At 48.4% G+C, this 20,540-nt stretch overlaps 1 protein-coding gene across 1 annotated transcript in view; it reads left to right on the forward strand.

The window, feature by feature from the left end:
* The window catches only part of map3k15 (mitogen-activated protein kinase kinase kinase 15), a 211,060-nt gene that overhangs the window by 56,402 nt on the left and 134,118 nt on the right, over positions 1-20,540 (forward strand). Inside the window, exon 2 of the mRNA XM_070893918.1 lies at positions 1,973-2,112. Within this exon, the coding sequence (XP_070750019.1) occupies positions 1,973-2,112 (140 nt within the window). The remainder of the gene's footprint in view (positions 1-1,972; positions 2,113-20,540) is intronic.

Genomic DNA, 20,540 nt, shown 5'->3' on the forward strand with positions numbered 1-20,540 from the left:
TGAAGAAAGACTGGATCGACTAGGCTTATATTCACTAGAATTTTGAAGAATGAGAGGGGATCCCATAGAAACATATAAAATTCTGATGGGATTGGACAGGTTAGATGCAGTAAGAATGTTCCCGATGTTGGGGAAGTCCAGAACCAGGGGTCACAGTCTAAGGATAAGGGGTAAGCCATTTAGGCCCGAGATGAGGAGAAACTTCTTTGCTCAGAGAATTTTGAACCTGTGGAATTCTCTCCCACAGGAAGATGTTGAGGCCAGTTTGTTCGATGTATTCAAAAGGAAGTTAGATGTGATCCTTACGGCTAATGGGATCAAGGGGTATGGAGAGAAAGCAGGTATGGGGTACTGAAGTTGCATGATCAGCCATGATCATATTGAATGGTGGTGCAGGCTCGAAGTGCCGAATGACCTGCTCCTGCATCTATTTTCTATGTTTCTATGTTTCTGATTGGCTGCCTGCCAGGTCAATCACCAAAAGATAACTTTCATCTTCATTCTGGCTCCACCCACCGTCTCCAATGGCTTAACCTCTGCTCCGTGCTGTCTGCAATGAATCATAGAATCATAGAAGTTTACAGTACGGAAGGAGGCCATTTTGGCCCATTGTGTCCGTGCCGGCCGACCAAGAACTATCCAGCCTAATCCCACTTTCCAGCTATTGGTCCGTAGCCCTGTAGGTTTCGGCACTTTAAGTGCACATCCAAGTCTTTTTTTAAATGTGGGGAGGGTTTCTGCTTCTACCACCCTTTCAGGCAGGGAGTTCCGGACCCCCACCACCCATATATCTCCTCTCTACCTCTCCCCAAGTACTTTAAATCTATGCCCCCTGGTTGTTGACCCCTCTGCCAAGGGAAACAGGTCCTTCCTATCCATTCTATCCAGGCCCCTCATAATTTTATGCAACTCAATCGGGTCTCCCCTCAGCCGCCTCTGTTCCAAAGAAATGGTTTGATTTGATCGACATCCTGTGTATCCTTAAGTAGACTGACCCGTGCAGAGTCATTTCTGGCTTGTTGTGACCTAACCCAACCAAAGGATTTGGCTTATCTGACCTCACTGGGATCTCTTGCAGTCCCTCTCACCCTGCTCAGGATATTTTTTTCTCTCAATCTTCTCCTTCCCTGTTCTGAAGCGGCAGACTCCTGTTAGAATACAGTTCTGTGGTCACCAGCACCCCTATGGCACCTTGCCTCAATGGCCTTTCCCCTGTGTGAGTCTACATGGTAGGCTGCTTGATCACGGGTGGCATCACAAATGATCCTGTCCTTACATGATGGCCACTTATATGAAATCTCCACCAGAGGTCACTGAATAGTGATCAGGTTGATTGCAGTACACTCGTCACCATGCGTGCCACAGTCAACAGAACACAAACCAAACATGACGGGGACAGTGGCATAGTGGTTATGTTACTGAGCTCATAATCCAAAGACCGAGGCGAGCAATCCAGGGACCTGGACTAATAATCCAGTAGAGTTCCAATCACTCATGGCAGTTTGAAAATTTGAATTCTGTTTAAAAAGAAAATCTGGAAATAGAAAGCTGGTATCATTAAAAGTGACCATTAAGCTGTAGGATTGTCTTAAAAAGCCAGCTGGTTCACTAATGTCCTATAGGGAAGTAAACCTGCCGTCCTTCCCCATTCTGGCCTATATGTGACTCCAGTCCTATGCCAACGTGATTGACTCTGAACTGCCCTCCGAGGTGGCCCAGCACACCACTCAGTTGTATCAGAAAAATAAGGCCCACCACCAACTTTCTCAGGACAACGAGGGATGGACAATAACTACCGGCCTCGCCAGCAATGCCCGCACCCTGGGAATGAATACATAAAAAATAAACTGCAAGAAGCAGATTTGTTGTATCGCAGTCATGATATAGTAGATGTTATTATGGCCATTACCAGACAGTAATGGCAGGCTGCAGCATGCGTTCATTAAACTGTGACCCTGCTCTTGTTTTACAGACATTGCTGTGGTGGACATGAGTGATGTTTTCAGGCAACCAACACTCTTTTATCATCTAGGTATACGAGAAAGCTTCAGCATGACAAACAATGTCATTCTCTACCACAACACTGACCTGGAAACTGCTCAGTTACTCAAGGTTAGTCATTTTCATATTAACTATTGTCATCTGTCACTTTTCTGACATGCATTAGCACATGCTTGCTGCCAGTACTTTTAGATTATGCCCGAAAGGATTGCTGCACTGACCTGCCATTTCAAATGAAAGCTATCCTACGTTGTTTTTTCCCCTTTGGAATTCGGTGTTTTTTTTTTTGAGAACCAGAATTCAGGCTTTTGCAAAGCTGAAGATCCTATAATGCTGACCGTTGCACAAGATTTCAGAGCTAAGGCTACAAGCTATGAGCTTAACTCCCTGCTGACAGCATGGGATTGCACTATTACCCCCGCCTGTTACATCAACTAACCAGCTTGGGTTGAATCCTACATTCTAAATTTACATGTTTCATTTGTATGATTTTTTTTTATTGGTTCATGGGATGTGGACGTCGCTGGCAAGGCCGGCTTTTATTGGCCATCCCAAATGGCCCCCGAGAAGGTGGTGGTGAGCTGCCGTCTTCAACCACAGGGGGCAGTTAAGAGTCAACCACTTTGCTGTGGGTCTGGAGTGACATGTAGGCCAGGCCAGGTAAGGAAGGCAGATTTCCTTCCCTAAAGGACATTAGTGAACCAGATGAGTTTTTACAATTCGGCAGTTTCATGGTCACCATTACTGATGCTAGCTTTTTATTCCAGATTTATTTAATGAACTGAATTTAAATTTCCCAGCTGCCGTGGCGGGATTTGAACTCACGTCTCTGAATGATTGGTCCAGGCCCCTCCAGCCATGATCTTATTGAATGGCGGAGCAGGCTTGAGGGGCCGTAGGGCCTACTCCTGCTCCAATTCTTATGTTCATATGTAATGATACTAGTCACAAGGAGGGTAAAACTCCTTTATGTACATAATGTTAATTTTCTAATGTTGCCCCTTTTTTCATTTGCTATTTTGCTCAGTTGGGAAATGATTTCAGTATTCAATGACTTGTGCCTATACTTGCTCCTTTTTTGCCAGGTTTGAGCTGGTTTTTCACCCATTCTTGAAAACTGTGCTGTTAGATAGTGCAAGGAGTCTCTCCACCGAGAGAAAGAATAAAGAAAGAAAATGAAAACTTGCAACTATAGCAGTTAGCATTTTTTTTTTTACAGACTTCAGAGTCAGAGAAGCTAAATGAATCAGCTTGTTCAGCTGTTTTTTGTTCATTAACAAAATCATGTATTCTATGTATTATCAGTCTTGTACCTGGTCACCTTGGGTCCTGCTCTAGTTGTGATTGGCGTCTCTGGCAGTGTCAGATGCTTGGTGTTACAGGAGAATGGTTTGGGGAGTGACTCTCGTTCCTTTTATTTGGGAGAAGGTCTGGCCTTTGCTCAGTATTTCCCCATACTGACATCGCTGAGGGTGGGGAATTGCAGTGGCAAACTCTCTTCTCACTCTATAGCAGTGTGTGCTCCTAATGCCTTACATTACTATTCGATCCCATGCCATGGAATGACTTTAAAATCTCTCTCAATTCTGAAATAATTAGTCTTCTTTGTACAAGAGAAATATAAATTTGAACTGGCCCACTCTTTTACTGAAAGGTCAAGTTCTCGATGTTAGAGTACGGGATTCTGCAAAACATGGAACAATACGAACCAATTGCTTTCCTTCCTCGACCCATGCCTATCTGATTTGTTAACAGTCAATATTACACTTGGCACTAACAGGTTTTGCCAAGGCTTTTCTTTGAGTAGTAACAGTGCTAAAGTTATCACAAGTTATGGGATGCGAGCCATAAGCTCGGTGCTGAGCAGCGCCCTTCGGTGAGGTGGTGAGAAAACCAAGGCCTGGCTGAGGGCAGGCATTCGGATGGTCAGAGGTCCACTTCATGGAAAGAGGAGAGGTCATAGAGGTCAGAGTGGCCACAGCCATTGTGCACACCACATGCTCGACAGAGAATCTGCCATTGAGTGGGGCCAGCGGCTGGGGAAAGGCCAGAACATCACTGGAGGAAGGAAGGCCAGGATGTCGCCGGGGGGAAGGAGGCCCGAGCGTCACCAGGGGAATGGAGGCCCAAACGTTGCTGGGGGGGATGGAGGCCCAAACGTTGCTGGGGGGGATGGAGGCCCGAGCGTTGCCGGGGGGATGGAGGCCCGAGCGTCACCGGGGAGATGGAGGCCCGAGCGTCGCCGGGGGAATGGAGGCCCAAACGTTGCTGGGGGGGATGGAGGCCCGAGCGTTGCCAGGGGGATGGAGGCCCGAGCGTCACCGGGGAGATGGAGGCCCGAGCGTCGCCGGGGGAATGGAGGCCCAAACGTTGCTGGGGGGGATGGAGGCCCAAACATTGCCGGGGGGGGGAGTGGAGGCCCGAGCGTTGCCGGGGGGGATGGAGGCCCGAATGTTGCCAGAGGGATGGAGGCCCAAGTGTCGCCGAGGGGATGGAGGCCCAAGCGTTGCTGGAGGGAATCACGCGCGAGGAGTGAAGGTAGGGCCCCCAAACCTATGGATGGAGCTGGTTGGAGGCTCACCGCCGTTGAGGTTGCCGGGGATCAGTTGGAGCAGCTGAGTCGACCAGTGGGGAGCAAGAAACGAGAGTCCAGTTGGAAGGACTTGGCAGCAGGGAGGTCAATCTGGAAGGTAAGTCATGATTGGGGGATGGGTAGTGGGCCCTTGTAGCACAGTTTTTAGGATAGGAAAATACTTCGGGGGGTCGAAGTTAGGGCCTGAGGGGGCTTAAACAGTGGCGTTTGGAGGGGTGGGGTGCGGGAGGGTGGTTGAAGGAGAGAGAGGTAAAGGATGGCAACAGATGGCCAGAGGAAGGTTTGCTCGGGAAGAGCTCCAAGTGGAGCTGCTATCACATCCACCACTCTCTTCTCGATCTTCCTCGCTGCATTACTCCACCTCATGCTCAACAAGCTCCCCGCTGGAGTGGAACTAAACTATAGAACCAGTGGGAACCTGTTCAACCTTCGTTGCCTCCAGGCTAGATCCAAGATCGTCCCATCCTCTGTCGTCGAACTACAGTATGCGGATGACGCTTGCGTCTGCGCACATTCAGAGGCTGAACTCCAAGCTATCGTCAAAATCTTCACCAAGGAGTAGGAAAGCATAGGCCTTACACTAAACATCCATAAGACAAAGGTCCTCCACCAACCTACCCTACCACACAGCACTGCCCCCTCGGTCATCAAAATCCAAGCTGCGGCATTGGACCAAGTGGACCATATTCCATACCTCGGGAGCCTATGAGTAGCAAGGGCAGACATCGACGACGAGGCCCAACACCGCCTCCAGTGCACCAGCGCAGCCTTCAGTCACCTGAGGAAGAGAGTGTTTGAAGATCAAGCCCTCAAATCTGGCACCAAGCTCATGGTCTACAGGGCTGTAGTGATACCCGCCCTCCTGTATGGCTCGGAGACATGGACCATATACAAGAGACACCTCAAATCGCTGGAGAAATAGCACCACTATGTCTCCGCAAGATCCTGCAAATCCCCTGGGAAGACAGATGCACCAAAGTCAGTGTTCTCAATCAGGCTAACATCCCCAGCATCGAAGCACTGACCACAATCGACCAGCTTCAGTGGGCGGGCCACATAGTTCGCATGCCTGATACAAGACTCCCAAAGCAAGCGCTCTACTCGGAACTTCTACATGGCAAGCGAGCCGCAGCTGGGCATAGGAAACATTTCAAGGACACCCTCAAACCCTCCTTGATAAAATGCAACATCCTCGCCGACACCTGGGAGTCCCTGGTCAAAGACCGCCCCAAGTGGAGGAAGAACATCCGGGAGGGTACTGAGCACTTCGAGTCTCGTTGTCGAGAGCATGCAGAAACCAAACGCAGACAGCGGAAGGAGCATGCGGCAAACCAGACTCCCCACCCACCTTTTTCTTCAATAACTGTCTGCCCGACCTGTGACAGAGACTGTAATTTCCGTATTGGACTGTACAGTCACCTCAGAACTCACTTTGAGTGGGAGCAAGCCTTCCTCGATTTCAATGGACTGCCTATGATGATGGATGAAAATTATCCACTGTTGAGACACACTTCACTGAATGATTTTGTTTGTAATACATAACTACATCTTCGAGACACCCACCACTGACCCTATTTCAAAAGAAATACTGCACCCAAAGTCACAAGTGGAGTTTACCACAAAGGTACGGCAAAGTGAATGTAATGGAACCTTGGTGACATAAGCTGTGAGCATCTTGAGTGTCTCCGATTGCTTTGGATAGGCTAGTTGACAGATTGAATTACTTTAAGTTGTTGAGCTCTCCAAAGGTCTGGGAATGGATCCTTTATGCTAATTTTGGCTGGGGCAGCAGTAAGGATGTTAAAATTGATCTTTGAATTCATGGGCTGAGGAGGGGAAGATCGTCCAAGGACTCATTCTTCAAAATGCAACAATTTGGCATTGGAGGTAAAGATATTGGGAACAGAGGTAGGGGTTCTGAGGAGTTGAGTTGTGAAGATGTGGACATTTTGAACGGCAATGCAAAATGCGTATGTATACGATACTGTAAAGGTGTGGCAAGTTGTAGGGCAGAGAGGGAAAGAGAAGCGCTTACAACAAGAACGTGTGTTTATATAGCACTTTTAACATAGTGAAACGTCCAGAGGCGCTTCACAGGAGTATTATGAGGCAAAAGATTTGACACCGAGCCGCATAAGGAGAAATTGGGGCAGGTGACCAAAAGCTAGGTCAAAGAGGTAGGTTTTAAGGAGCTTCTTGAAGGAGGAAAGAGAGGTAGAGAGGCAGAGAGTTTTAGGCAGGGAATTCCAGAGGTTTATCATCATCATCGACAGTCCCTCGAAATCGAGGAAGACTTGCTTCCATTCTAAAAGTGAGTTCTTAGGTGACTGAACAATGCAATACAGGAATTACAGTCTCTGTCACAGGTGGGACAGACAGTTTTTGAAGGAAATGGTGGGTGGGGAGTCTGGTTTGCCGCACGCTCCTTCTGCTGTCTGCGCTTGGTTCCTACATGCTCTCGGCGACGAGACTCGAGGTGCTCAGTGCCCCCCGGATGCTCTTCCTCCATTTGGGGCGGACTTTGGCCAGGGATTCCCAGGTGTCTGTGGGGATGTTGCATTTTATCAAGGGGGCTTTGAGGGTATCCTTGAAATGTTTCCTATGCCCAGCTGGGGTTCGCTTGCCGAGTAGGAGTTCCGAGTAAAGCGCTTGCTTTGGGAGTCTTGTGTCAGGCATGTGGACAATGTAGCCCGCCCAATGGAGCTGGTCGATTGTGGTCAGTGCTTCAATGCTGGGGATGTTGGCCTGATTGAGAACACTGATGTTGGTGCGTCTGTCCTCTCAGGGGATTTGCAGGATCTTGCGGAGACATCGCTGGTGGTATTTCTCCAGCGATTTGAGGCGTCTACTATATAAGGTCCACATCTCTGAGCCATACAGGAGGGTGGGTATCACTGCAGCCCTGTAGACCATGAGCTTGGTGCAATATTTGAGAGCCTGATCTTCGGAAACTCTCTTCCTCAGGCGGCCGAAGACTGCACTGGTGCACTGGAGGCGGTGTTGAAACTCGTCGTCTATGTTTGCCCTTGCTGATAATAGGCTCCCAAGGTATGGAAAGAGGTCCACATTTTCCAGGGGTGCGCCATGAATCTTGATGACTGGGGGGCAGTACTGTGTGGTGGGGTCAGGTTAGTGGAGGACCTTTGTCTTATGGATGTTTAGTGTAAGGCCCATGCTTTCATCCGCCTCAGTGAAGATGTTGACTATGACTCTGGAGGTTAGGGCCTAGGAAACAGAAGGCACAGCCACCAATGGTTGAGCGATTATAATCAGGGATGCTCAAGAGGGCAGAATTAGAGGAGCGCAGCCATCTCGGGGGGGTTGTGAGGCTGGAGGAGATTAGAGATAGGGAGGGGAGAGGCCATGGAGGGTTTTGAAAACAAGGATGAGAATTTTAAAATCAAGGTGTTGCTTAACCGGGAGCCAATGTAGATCAGCGAGCACAGAGGTGATAGGTGAGCGGGCCTTAGTGTGAGTTAGGACATGGGCAGCAGAGTTTTGGATCATCTCCAGTTTACATAGGGTAGAATGTGAGAGGCCAGCCAGGAGTGCATTAGAATAGTCAAGTCTCGAGGTAATAAATGCATGGAAGAGAGCTTCAGCAGCAGTTGAGCTGAGGCAAGGGCGGAGACGGGCAATGTTACGGAGGTGGAAATCGGCGGTCTTAGTTATGCTGTGGATATGTGGTCGAAAGCACATTTCAGAGTCAAATATGCCACCCAGGTTGCGAACAGTCTGGTTCAGCCTCAGACAGAAGTTGGAGAGAGGGATGGTGTCAGTGGCTAGGAAACAGAGTTTATGGCGGAGGCTGAAAACAATGGCTTCCCAATACTCAATTGGAGAAAATTTCTGCTCATCCAGAACTGGATGTCAGACAAGCAGTCTGACAATTTAGATACCAAGGAGGGGTCGAGAGAAGTGGTAGTGAGGTAAAGCTGGGTGTCATCAGTGTACATGTGGAAATTGACGCTGTGTTTTCGGATGACATCACCAAGGGGCAACATGCAGATGAGAAATAGGAGGGGGCCAAGGATAGATCCTTGGGGGACACCAGAGGTAATGATGAGGGGGTGGGAAGAGAAGCCAGTGCAGATGATTCTCTGGCTAAGGTTAGATAGATAAAAATGGAGCCAGGCAAGTGCATTCCCACCCAGCTGGACGATGGTGGAGAGGCATTGGAGGAGGATAGAGTGGTCAACCGTGTCAAAGGCTGAAAACAGGTCAAGAAGGAAGAGGAGGGATAGTTTGTCTGTGTCACAATCACAAAGGATGTCATTTGTGACTTTGATGAGAGCTGTTTTGGTACTGTGACAGGTGCAGAAACTGGATTGGGGGGATTCAAACATGGAATTGCGGGAAAGATGGGCTCAGATTTGGGATGCAACAACACGTTCAAAGACTTGAGAGTAAAGGAGGTTGGAGATGGGGAAGTAGTTTGCAAGGACGGAGGGGGCAAGGGTTGTTTTTTTGAGGAGAGGGGTGATGACGGCAGATTTGACGGCGAGGGGACAGTACCTGAGGAGAGAGAACCGTTAGCTAACAATGTCAGCTAACATGGGAGCCAGACAAGGAAGTGGGTGGTCAGCAGTTTGGTGGGAATAGGGTTAAGGGAGCAGGACAGGGTGAGCTCGGAAAGGTCATGAAAGAGAAACTGGAGAAAGATGTGAGGTCAGGGCTAGGGCAGGGATAAAATCCTTAGAGGAAGTTTGGGCCGGTGGGCTGGGGAAGGAAGAGAAGAGGCAGAGACGGTTGCCTCAATCTTAGAGACAAAGAAGTGCATGAGCTCCTCACACTTATTGTCAGAGGTGAGGGTTTAGACAGGCGAGAGAGATTTAAAAAGATGGTTCGCTGATTCTGGAATAGTGAGTGATTTTGGCAGAACGGAGCAGGACCCGATAATGCTTTATGTGGTCCAGCCAGATCTGGTGGTGTATGGCTAAAGCAGTTGTCCGCCACATCCGTTCAAGTCTGCATCTCTTGGACTTAAGGTCAGGCCTGTACCAGGGGCAACACCCAGGGTGAGAGAGAGTAATGGTTTTAACAGGGACTAGGGCATCAAAGCTGGTGGTGAGGGTGTGATTGAGCACATCGGTACTACAGAAATGTTGGTGAATGGAGGGCCAAAGACTGGGCAGTTAGGAATTCATAAGTGCAGTTGTAAGAGAGTTGGGGGGGGGGGGGAGAGTTTTTTCCAGGGGCAGACACAGAAGGACGTAGGGCTTCAGGAGGGGCGGGTGCGGGGTGTGGAGAACGATACGAGGAAGTCGTCAGCGATGGCCTGATCTGCGATTGACACGATGGGAGTAGCGAGGCCACGAGAGACGGCAAGGTCGAGGGGGTGGCCATGAATATGGGTCGAAGAGTTTACATGGAGGGAGAGATTAAGGGAGGATAGGAGGTTAGTGAACTCAGAGAGGAGAGAGCACGATGAATTGAGATGGAGGTTGAAATCACCGAGGATGAGAAGTCGTTCGGTGCAGAGGCAGAGGGAGGAAAATAGTGAAGAAATATCAGTAAAATTGTTATAGTACTTGGGCGGTTGGTAGAGAACGAGAATTTAAAATGAGAAGCGAGAGGGGTGGAATCGGGTGAGATGCTCCAAGGAGGAGAAAGTGCCGGAGGAGTAGGGGACAGACCAAGGTGTGATTTGCTGATGAGAGCTAGACTGTCACCACGGCGGTCTGAGCTGGGCAAGTGGTGGAAGGTATAGCCAGGTACGGAGGCTTCATTTAAGGATAAGGTGTCATCACCCCTCAACCGTTTGCGCCAGGGCCATGATGTTGATGCCATCATCCACGATAAGCTCATGGACAGGAAGGGTCTTGTTCACAAGTGAACGGACATTGACATTCTGGAGGGAGATGCGGAGAGGGTCGGTGATGGCTGCCACACTGCAAGGGTCAGCACTTTGGGGGGGAGGGGACGCAGTGATTTGAACGGGAAGGAGATTGTCAAGATTAGCCCCCAGTGGGCGTGTTGGGTGGGTAGGTCGACGAGAGAGTAGGATAGAACAGTTGGGGTTGCTGATCGTAAGGAGGCAGCGACGATTGCTTCGATGGGCCCTTCGTATGATGCCGAGAGACGCACAGAGGGAAGCTGTAGGCTTATCTAGGAGGAAGTGAAGCCTAGAACAGTGGCAGGAGAGTAGGAAGGTCAAAGAGTAGTGAAGGATTAGGGTCGGGATTTAGGAGGGCAGAGTATCAGAGAGAGGAGATGAAAGGAGGCATGACGACACGAGAGAACGGCCAGGGAGGGATCAATAGGAAAAGAAAGGGGGGTAAAAAGTGGAAAAGTAATGAAGGCTTGGGTTGGAGGGGCAGCCAAAGTGCTCACATGAATGGACAGGGGAAAAGCTCAGGTTACAAAGGCCTGTTTAATTGTAGTAGTTAATGGGATACAATTATCCCACTTGATCAGCTCCACTGGGCAGGCCACATTGTCCGCATGCCAGACACCCAAAGCGAGAGCTCTACTCTGAACTCCTTCATGGCAAACGAGCCAAAGGTGAACAGAGGAAACTTTACAAGGACACCCTCAAAGCTTCCTTGATAAAGTGCAACATCCCCACCGACACCTGGGAGTCCCTGGCCAAAGACCGCCCAAAGTGGAGGAAGTGCATCCGGGAGGGCACTGAGCGCCTCGAGTCTCATCGGCGACTGCATGCAGCAGACAAGCGCAGGCAGCAGAAAGAACGTGTGGCAAACATGTCCCACCCTCCCTTGCCATCAACGACTGTCTGTCCCACCTGTGGCAGGGACTGCGGCTCTCGTATTGGACTGTTCAGCCACCTAAGGACTCATTCTAAGAGTGGAAGCAAGTGGATTCCGAGGGACTGCCTGGATGATGATGACAATAGTAGGGAGACCAGGGTCAAATTTAGAGGTCCCATGGAAGGACAAAGCCAACTTGAACAGGATGGGGCCGGCACGGAACACTGATGAACCGATGTCTAAAACAAGCGAGTGAAGCCCAGAAGCTATTTCAAGTGTAGAGAGATCGAGGATGTGCTGTAGGAAGGAGAGTCGGTAGCGGTGCAGAAAGATGATCACTTTGACACAGATCGCTGTAAAACCACAGCAAAGTTGAAAACCAGTAGAATGAGTGACCAGCCGCTGCGAGGAAGAAGCCAGCAGAGCTGACAAGCCAGTAGAACCAGTTCAGCAGAGACACAGCTGCAGTTAAAAAGAAAACTAAACTTTAGCAGCAGAGATGGAGAAACAGCAGGAAGTCTTATGGTGTAGTCCAGTGCAGAAATCTAGCGGTGTAATCCAGTGTAGTTCAAAGCAGAAATGTAGTCAATCACAATACAGCAGGGGTATCCAAAGTAGGGCCTGTGGGCCATTTCCTGCCCTGGAAACCCAGCCCATGAAGCCCAATCAGCTTACATCTATTTGCGCTTCTATTTCTTGTCAGCTAATTTGTATAGTTTTAATTTTGTGGGCCAGAAAATTGCGAGAGAAAGGGTTGATTTTCGCTCTGTTTGATTGGTAAATAAATCCTAAATCAGAACGCCAAGATCTGTTAGCACCAAAAATTTAAGATACATGAAAATGCATGGGAACATGGATTTAAACTTTGCATATGGCACCTGTTATGTATGTAACTATGCAATGCTTCCACCAGAGGGCGCGACTGTTGGAGTCCCAATGGTCACCTGCACACACGTGCAGGGCCAGTATAAAAGGTTGGCTGCCATGTTGTTTAGGCACTCTGGAGTTGTAATAAAGAAGACTAAGGTCACGCTAAGTTTAGCTCACAGTACTCAGCCCCGTGGAGTTCTTCCACACACAACAATTGGCGACGAGTAACAGAATACAAACCTTCACGCAACCATGGCTGCCGTTGGAATATTAGAGAGATTCGTAGAGGGTGATGATTGGGAAGCCTTCGTCAAGCGTCTCGACCAGTACTTCGTGGCCAATGAGCTGGAAGGAGACACTAAAGCAGGGCGGTTCTCCTCACCGTCTGTGGGCTTAAAATATATGGCCTCATCAAGAATCTGCTCGCACCGACAAAACCAACGGAGAAGGAATATACAGAGTTGTGCACGTTGGTTTGGGACCACCTCAAGCCAAAGGAGAGTATCCTCATGGCCAGATATCGTTTTTACACGCACCATCGCTCCAGAGGCCAGGACATGGTGGATTATGTCACCGATCTGAGACGCTTCACGGGACCTTGTGATTTTGGAGCTGCGTTGGGGCAAATGCTGCGGGACTTTTTCGTGCTGGGCATCAGCCACGAGGTCATTCTTCGAAAACTTCTGGCTGCCGAACCCCTATACCTGAGCAGGGCCATCATGATCGCCCAGGCATGCATGGCCACAGATGATAACACCAAACAGATATCTTCTCAACATCGAAGCTCATCGGCAAGTACTATGCATAAAATGACGTCGCTAGCAGGCCGAACTGCATACGGCAGGGCCTTTACGTCTGCGGCTGCAAGACCTGTGATGACTCAGAATCCGCCATCGGGAGTGAATGTGAATCCATTAGCATCGTGTTAGCACTGAGAGGATAATCATCAGGCCCATCAATATCGATTTAAGCACGACGTGTGCAAAGACTGCGCAATGATGGGGCACCACCAGCGAATGTGCAAACGTGCTGCGACTCTGTGTGGCAGAGGATGATTGATCCGGTAGGGATCACGCAGCACAGGCAACTAAACCCGAGGAAGAAGTGTATGGGGTAGATACCTTCACCACCAAGAGCCCTCCTATAATTCTGAATGTCAAATTAAATGGAGTTCCAGTATCCATGGAGTTGAACACGGGTGCGAGTCAGTCAATAATGAGCCAGAAGGCTTTTGAGAAATTGTGGGGCAATAAAGCACAAAGGCCCAAACGGAGCCTGATTAATGCAAAGCTGCGTACTTACATCAAAGAGCTCATACCAGTCATTGGAAGAGCGGCAGTGAAGGTATCGTATGATGGAGCTGTGCATGACCTATCATTGTGGATTGTTCCTGGCAATGGCCCAATGCTGTTCGGCAGAAGCTGGTTAGAAAAGATTAGATGGCATTGGAACAACATCAAAGCACTATCTTCAGTGGATGACACCTTATGTGCTCAAGAGCTGAGCAAGTTTCCCTCGCTATTCGAACCAGGCATCGAATAACTTCACAGGCGCCAAGGTACAGATCCATCTAGGCCCCGATGCACGGCCCGTCCATCACAAGGCTCGGGCGGTTCCGTACATGATGAGGGAGAAAGTCGAGATCGAACTGGACAAACTCTAACGCGAAGGAATCATATCACCAGTCGAGTTCAACGAGTGGGCCAGTCCAATTGTTCCAGTGTTGAAAAGCGATGGCACGGTCAGAATCTGCGGAGACTACAAGGTAACGATTAACCAAGTCTCAGTACAGGACCAGTACCTGCTGCCCAAGGCGGATGACCTGTTCGCAACGTTAGCGGTGGGTGGGGGGAAGTCGTTCACCAAGTTGGACCTAACCTCCACCTACATGACACAGGAGCTGGCTGAATTTTCAAAAAGACTGACATGCATCAACACACACAAAGGACTGTTTATATACCACAGGTGCCCTTTCGGGATTCGCTCGGCTGCAGCCATTTTCCCGAGAAACATGGAGAGTTTGCTGAAATCTGTTCCGCGCACCATTGTGTTTCAAGACGACATCCTGATCGCTGGTCGTGACACCATCGAACACCTACACAACCTGGAAGAGGTTCTAAGTCGCCTAGACAGAGTGGGACTCAGGCTGAAACGCTCCAAGTGTGTTTTCCTGGTGCCAGAAGTTGAATTTTTGGGGAGAAAGATCGCAGCAGATGGCATCAGGCCCATGGACTCAAAGACAGAGGCCATCATGAATGCACCCAGACAACAGAATGTGACGGAGCTGCGTTCGTTTCTGGGACTCCTCACATATTTTGGTAACTTTGCACATGTTGCTACGTAAGAGTGACGAATGGGTTTGGGGCAAATCTCAAGACACAGCTTTTGAGAAGGCCAGGAATTTGCTATGTTCAAATAAATTACTTGTGCACTATGACCAATGTAAATGTTTAGTGCTAGCTTGTGACACCTCATCGTACGGGGTCAGCTGTGTGTTACAGCAAGCCAATGTATCTGGCAACCTCCAACCGGTTGCATATACGTCTACAAGTCTGTCTAAGGTTGAGGGAGCCTATAGAATGCTCGAGAAAGAGGCGTTAGCATGTGTATATGGGGTTAAGAAAATGCACCAAAAACTACTTGGACTTTGGTTTGAGCTTAAAACTGACCACAAGCCGCTCATTTTGTTGTTTTCAGAGAGCAAAGGTATAAATACCAATGCTTTGTCCCGCATCTAACGATGGGCACTAACATTAGCCACAAACCAGGCACTGAAAACTGTGCCGGTGCTCTCAGCCGGCTATTATTACCCACCACTGGGTTGAAATGGCGCAGCCCGCAGACTTGCTACTGGTCATGGATGCTTTTGAGAGCGAGGGGTCACCGTCACAGCTCGCCAGATCAGGACTTGGACCAGCCAGGATCCTGTGCTCTCATTAGTAAAGAGTTTCGTCCGAAATAGGAACTGGTCAGCCGTTCCCAGGGAAATGCAAGATGAAATTAAGCTGTTTCACCGACGCAAAATGAAATGTCCATCCAGTCAGATTGTCTCTTATGGGCTAATCGCATGTTTTTGCCAAAAAAAGGCAGGGAAACGTTTATACGCGACCTACACAATACCACCCAGGCATTGTCATAATGAAGGCAATTGCCAGGTAGCATGTTTGGTGGCCCGCCATTGACTCGGACTTGGAATCATGCGTGCATCAGTGCAACACTTGCTCGCAACTGAGCAATGCACCAAGGGAGGCTCCACTAAGTCTGTGGCCATGGCCCTCCAAACCATGGTCCAGGATCCACATAGATTTTGCCGGCCCCTTTCTAGGAAAGATGTTTTTAGTAGTTGTGGATGCTTACTCCAAATGGATTGAATGCATAATCATGTCATCCAGCACGTCCACAGCCACCACTGAAAGCCTCCAGGCCATGTTCGCCACCCATGGCTTGCCCAACGTCCTTGTCAGCGACAACGGACCGTGTTTCACCAGCTCAGAATTCAATGAGTTTATGACCCGCAATGGCTTCAAGCATGTCATGTCTGCTCCATTTAAGCCTGCGTCTAATGATCAAGCAGTGCGGGCAGTCCAAACAATCAAGCAGAGCATAAAAACTCGTGACGGATGGCTCCCTGCAAACCCGCTTGTCTCGCATTCTGCTCAGTTACCGGACACGACCCCACTCGCTCACCGGGGTTCTCCCGGCAGAATTGTGAATGAAGAGAGCCCTCAAAACCAGGCTCTCCACATCCACCCGGATCTCAATGATTATGTGGAAACCCGGCGACACGGGCAGAACATGTACCACGATTGCGCGGCTGTTGCACGTGACATTGATGTTAACGACCCCATGTTTGTCCTGAACTATGGTCATGGTCCCAAGTGGGTGTTGGCACTGTTTTGGACAAGGAAGGGAATAGGATGTTTATAATCAAACTGTTAAATGGCCAAACGTGCAGAAAGCATTTAGATCAGACCAAATTGCGATTTACTGACAACCAGGAACGACTTGAAGAGGACATCACCATCGACGATCCACCAACACACACCCAACCAGCAATCGACCTCGCTGTCAGTCACGAGGATGAACCCACCGTTCCTGAAAGTCCGGTCAGACCAGCCGCGGTGCAGTGCAGCAATGGTCCGGCCAACTCACACACACCAGGGTTTGAACTTGGATGATTAACCAGGGAGCGAAGGGCTCCGGATCGTCTCAACTTGTAAATAACTTGTACCAAAGACTTTGGGGGAGACTGATGTTATGTATGTAACTATGTAATATTTGCCACCAGAGGGCATGACTGTTGGAGTCCCAATGGTCACCTGCGCACACGTGCAGGGCCAGTATAAAAGGTTGGCTGCAATGTTGTTTAGGCACTCTGGAGTTGTAATAAAGAAGACTAAGTTTAGCTCACAATGCTCAGCCTCGTGGAATTCTTCTGTACACAACAGCACCCACAGAGGAAATACGCGAGCACTGATGCTGTAGAGTGAACCTCTGTATTTGGGAAGTTGTCGATGGCCTGTTTGCCAACAGTGAAAGGTTCTCATACCATGTGGGCAACAGCAGCAGTAGAGACAAGTGCAATTTTATAGGACTACAGCATTCCTCAATGTGTAGCAGATAAATAACTGTACACACATAAATTGTCCAGAAAAACGGTGAATCGCAAAGGGACTTCAATGTGCCGATGATGTGCAATAACTGTATCAAGGTTCAGATTAATCCATCACTGAATGGTGATGTTGAAGCTTGGCTGGATGGGGCTTTTCTCCTTGTTTGGAGACAAATCTCGGCTTTCACCGACTAGTGATGGGGTGCACGTGAGGGCTTAAGCTCTGAATTCATGTGTAACATTACACTCAGATAGATTGAGTCGACTAGCCCTATATTCCCGAGAGTTTAGAAGAATGTGAGATGATCTCATTGAAATATATAGGGGCTTGACCGATTCGATGCTGGGAGGATGTTTCCTTTGGCTTGGGAGTCTAGAACTAGGGGTCACAGTCTCAGTCTCAGAATAAGGGGTAGGCCATTTCATCCTGAGATAAGGAGACATTTCTTCACTCAAAGGGTTGTGATTCTTTGGCATTCTCTACCCTAGAGGGCTGTGGATGCTCAGTCGTCGAGTATATGCGGGACAAACATTAATAGATTTTTGGATACTCAGAGAACCAAGGGTTATTACCTAGGATTACATATGATTATATAGGTTCAATGGCACAGAAATAGACCATTCGGCCCAACCAGTCCATGTCGGCGCTTATGCTCACTCGAGCCTCTTCCCATCTTTTCTCCTGTAACTCTATCAGCATTCCTTCTATTCCCTTCTCCTTATGTGCTTATCTAGTTTCCCCTTAAACGCATCTATACTATTTGCCTCAGCTACTCCTTATGGTAGCAAGTCCCATATACTCACCACTCTCTGGGTAAAGAACTTTCTTTTAAATTCCCTATTTGATTTGTTGGTGACTATCTTATATTGATGGCCTCTAGTTATGCTGTACCCCACCAGTGGAAACATTCTATCTGATTAACAAAACCTTTCATAATTTTAAAGACCTCTATTAGGTCACTCCTCAGCCTTTTTTCAAGAGAAAAGAGACCTAGCCTGTTCATTCTTTCCTGATATGTATACCCTCACATTTCTGGTATCAGCCTTATAAATCTTCTCTGCACCCTCTCCAGTGCCTCTATATCCTTTAAATAATATGGGGACCAGAATTGTACGCCTTACTACAAGTGTGGTCTAACCAAGGTTCAATACAGGTTTAGCATAACTTCACTACTTTTCAATTCTAGCCCTCTAGAAATAAACCCTAGTGCTTGGTTTGCCTTTTTTATGGCCTTGTTAACCTGTGTTGCAACTTTTAGCGATTTGTGCATTTGTACTCCGAGGTCTTTTTGCTCCTCTACCCCACCCAGACTCACGCACTGCAAGGGTAAGGACACGGGCAGCCGAGTTTTGGATCACCTCAAATTCACGTTCGGTAAAACGTACCCGAGTGCGTTGGAATAGTCAAGTCTAGAGGTAACAAAGACATGGATGAGGGCTTCAGCACAGGATCACATGGATGAACTTCAACAATTGTACATCCCTGAATGGAGTAAAAATAAAATGGGGAAGGTGGCTCAACCGTGGCTAATTAAGGGAAATTAAGGATAGTGTTAAATCCAAGGAAGAGGCATATAAATTGGGCAGAAAAAGCAGCAAACCTGAGGACTGGGAGAAATTTAGAATTCAGCAGAGGAGGACAAAGGGTTTAATTAGGAGGGGGAAAATAGAGTATGAGAGGAAGCTTGCCAGGAACGTAAAAACTGACTGCAAAAGCTTCTATAGATATGTGAAGAGAAAAAGATTAGTAAAAACAAATGTAGGCCCCTTGCAGTCAGATTCAGGTGAATTTATAATGGGGAACAAAGAAATGGCAGACCAGTTGAACAAATAGTTTGGTTCTGTCTTCACGAAGGAAGACACAAATGACCTTGGGAGGGTCTAGTGAGAATGAGGAACTGAAGGATATCCTTATTAGGTGGGAAATTGTGTTTGGGAAATTGATGGAATTGAAGGCTGATAAATCCCCAGGGCCTGATAGTCTGCATCCCAGAGTACTTAAGGAAGTGGCTATAGAAATAGCGGATGCATTGGTGATCATTTTCCAACAGTCTATCGACTCTGGTTCAGTTCCTATGGAATGGAGAGTAGCTAATGTAACACCACTTTTTAAAAAAGGAGGGAGAGAGAAAATGCGTAATTACAGACCGGTTAGCCTGACATCAGTAGTGGGGAAAATGTTGGAATCAATTATTAAAAATGAAATAGCAGCGCATTTGGAAAGTAGTGACAGGATCGGTCCAAGTCAGCATGAAAGGGAAATCATGCTTGACAAATCTTCTGGAAATTTTTGAGGATGTACCTAGTAGAGTGGACAAGGGAGAACCAGTGGATGTGGTGTATTTGAACTTTCAAAAGGCTTTTGACAAGGGCCCACACAAGAGATTGGTATGCAAAATTAAAGCACATGGTATTGGGGGTAATGTACTGACGTGGATAGAGAACTGGTTGGCAGACAGGAAGCAGAGATTCGGGATAAACGGGTCCTTTTCAGAATGGCAGGCAGTGACTAGTGGGGTGCCGCAGGGCTCAGTGCTGGGACCCCAGCTCTTTACAATATACATTAATGATTTAGATGAAAGAATTAAGTGTAATATCTCCAAGTTTGCAGATAACACTAAACTGGGCGGCGGTGTGAGCTGTGAGGAGGACGCTAAGAGGCTGCAGGGTGACTTGGACAGGTTAGGTGAGTGGGCAAATGCATGGCAGATGCAGTATAATGTGGATAAATGTGAGGTTATCCACTTTGGTGGCAAAAACAGGAAGGCAGAATATTTTCTGAAAATGACAGATTAGGAAAAGGGGAGGTGCAACGAGACCTGGGTGTCATGGTTCATCAGTTATTGAAAGTTGGCATGCAGGTACAGCAGGCAGTGAAGAAGGCAAATGGAATGTTGGCCTTCATAGTAGGGGATTTGCGTATAGGAGCAGGGAGGTCTTACTGCAGCTGTACAGGGCCTTGGTGAGGCCTCACCTGGAATATTGTGTTCAGTTTTGGTCTCCTAATCTGAGGAAGGAGGTTCTTGCTATTGCGGGAGTGCAGCGAAGGTTCACCAGACTGATTCCCGGGATGGTTGGAATGACATATGAGGAAAGATTGGATCGACTGGCCCTTTATCCACTGGAGTTTAGAAGGATGAGAGGGGATCTCATAGAAACATATAAGATTCTGACGGGACTGAACAGGTTAGATGCGGGAAGAATGTTCCCGATGTTGGGGAAGTCCAGAACCAGTCTAAGGATAAGGGGTAGGCCATTTAGGACTGAGATGAGGAGAAGCTTCTTCACTCAGAGAGTTGTTAACCTGTGGTATTCCCTACCGCAGAGAGTTGTTGAGGCCAGTTCATTGGATATATTCAAAAGGGAGTTAGATATGGCCCTTACAGCTAATGGGATCAACGGGTCTGGAGAGACAGCAGGAAAGGGGTACTGAGGGAGTGATCAGCCATGATCTTATTGAATGGTGGTGCAGGCTCGAAGGGCCGAATGGCCTACTCCTGCACCTATTTTCTATGTTTTTATGTTTCTGTACACATTTTCATTGCAGTCAAAGTGTTAATAACTGTTGTGTTGCAAGTGCCACACTGGCCCCCACACACCCCACCCCACACACCCCACCCCACACACCCCACCCCACACACCCCATTCCACACACCCCACCCCATTCCACACACCCCACCCCACCCCACCCCACCCCACCCCACACACCCCACCCCACCCCACACACCCCACTCCATTCCACACATCCCACACA

Source organism: Pristiophorus japonicus, chromosome 11 (assembly GCF_044704955.1).
Source record: "Pristiophorus japonicus isolate sPriJap1 chromosome 11, sPriJap1.hap1, whole genome shotgun sequence".
NCBI classification, from domain to species: Eukaryota; Metazoa; Chordata; class Chondrichthyes; family Pristiophoridae; genus Pristiophorus; species Pristiophorus japonicus.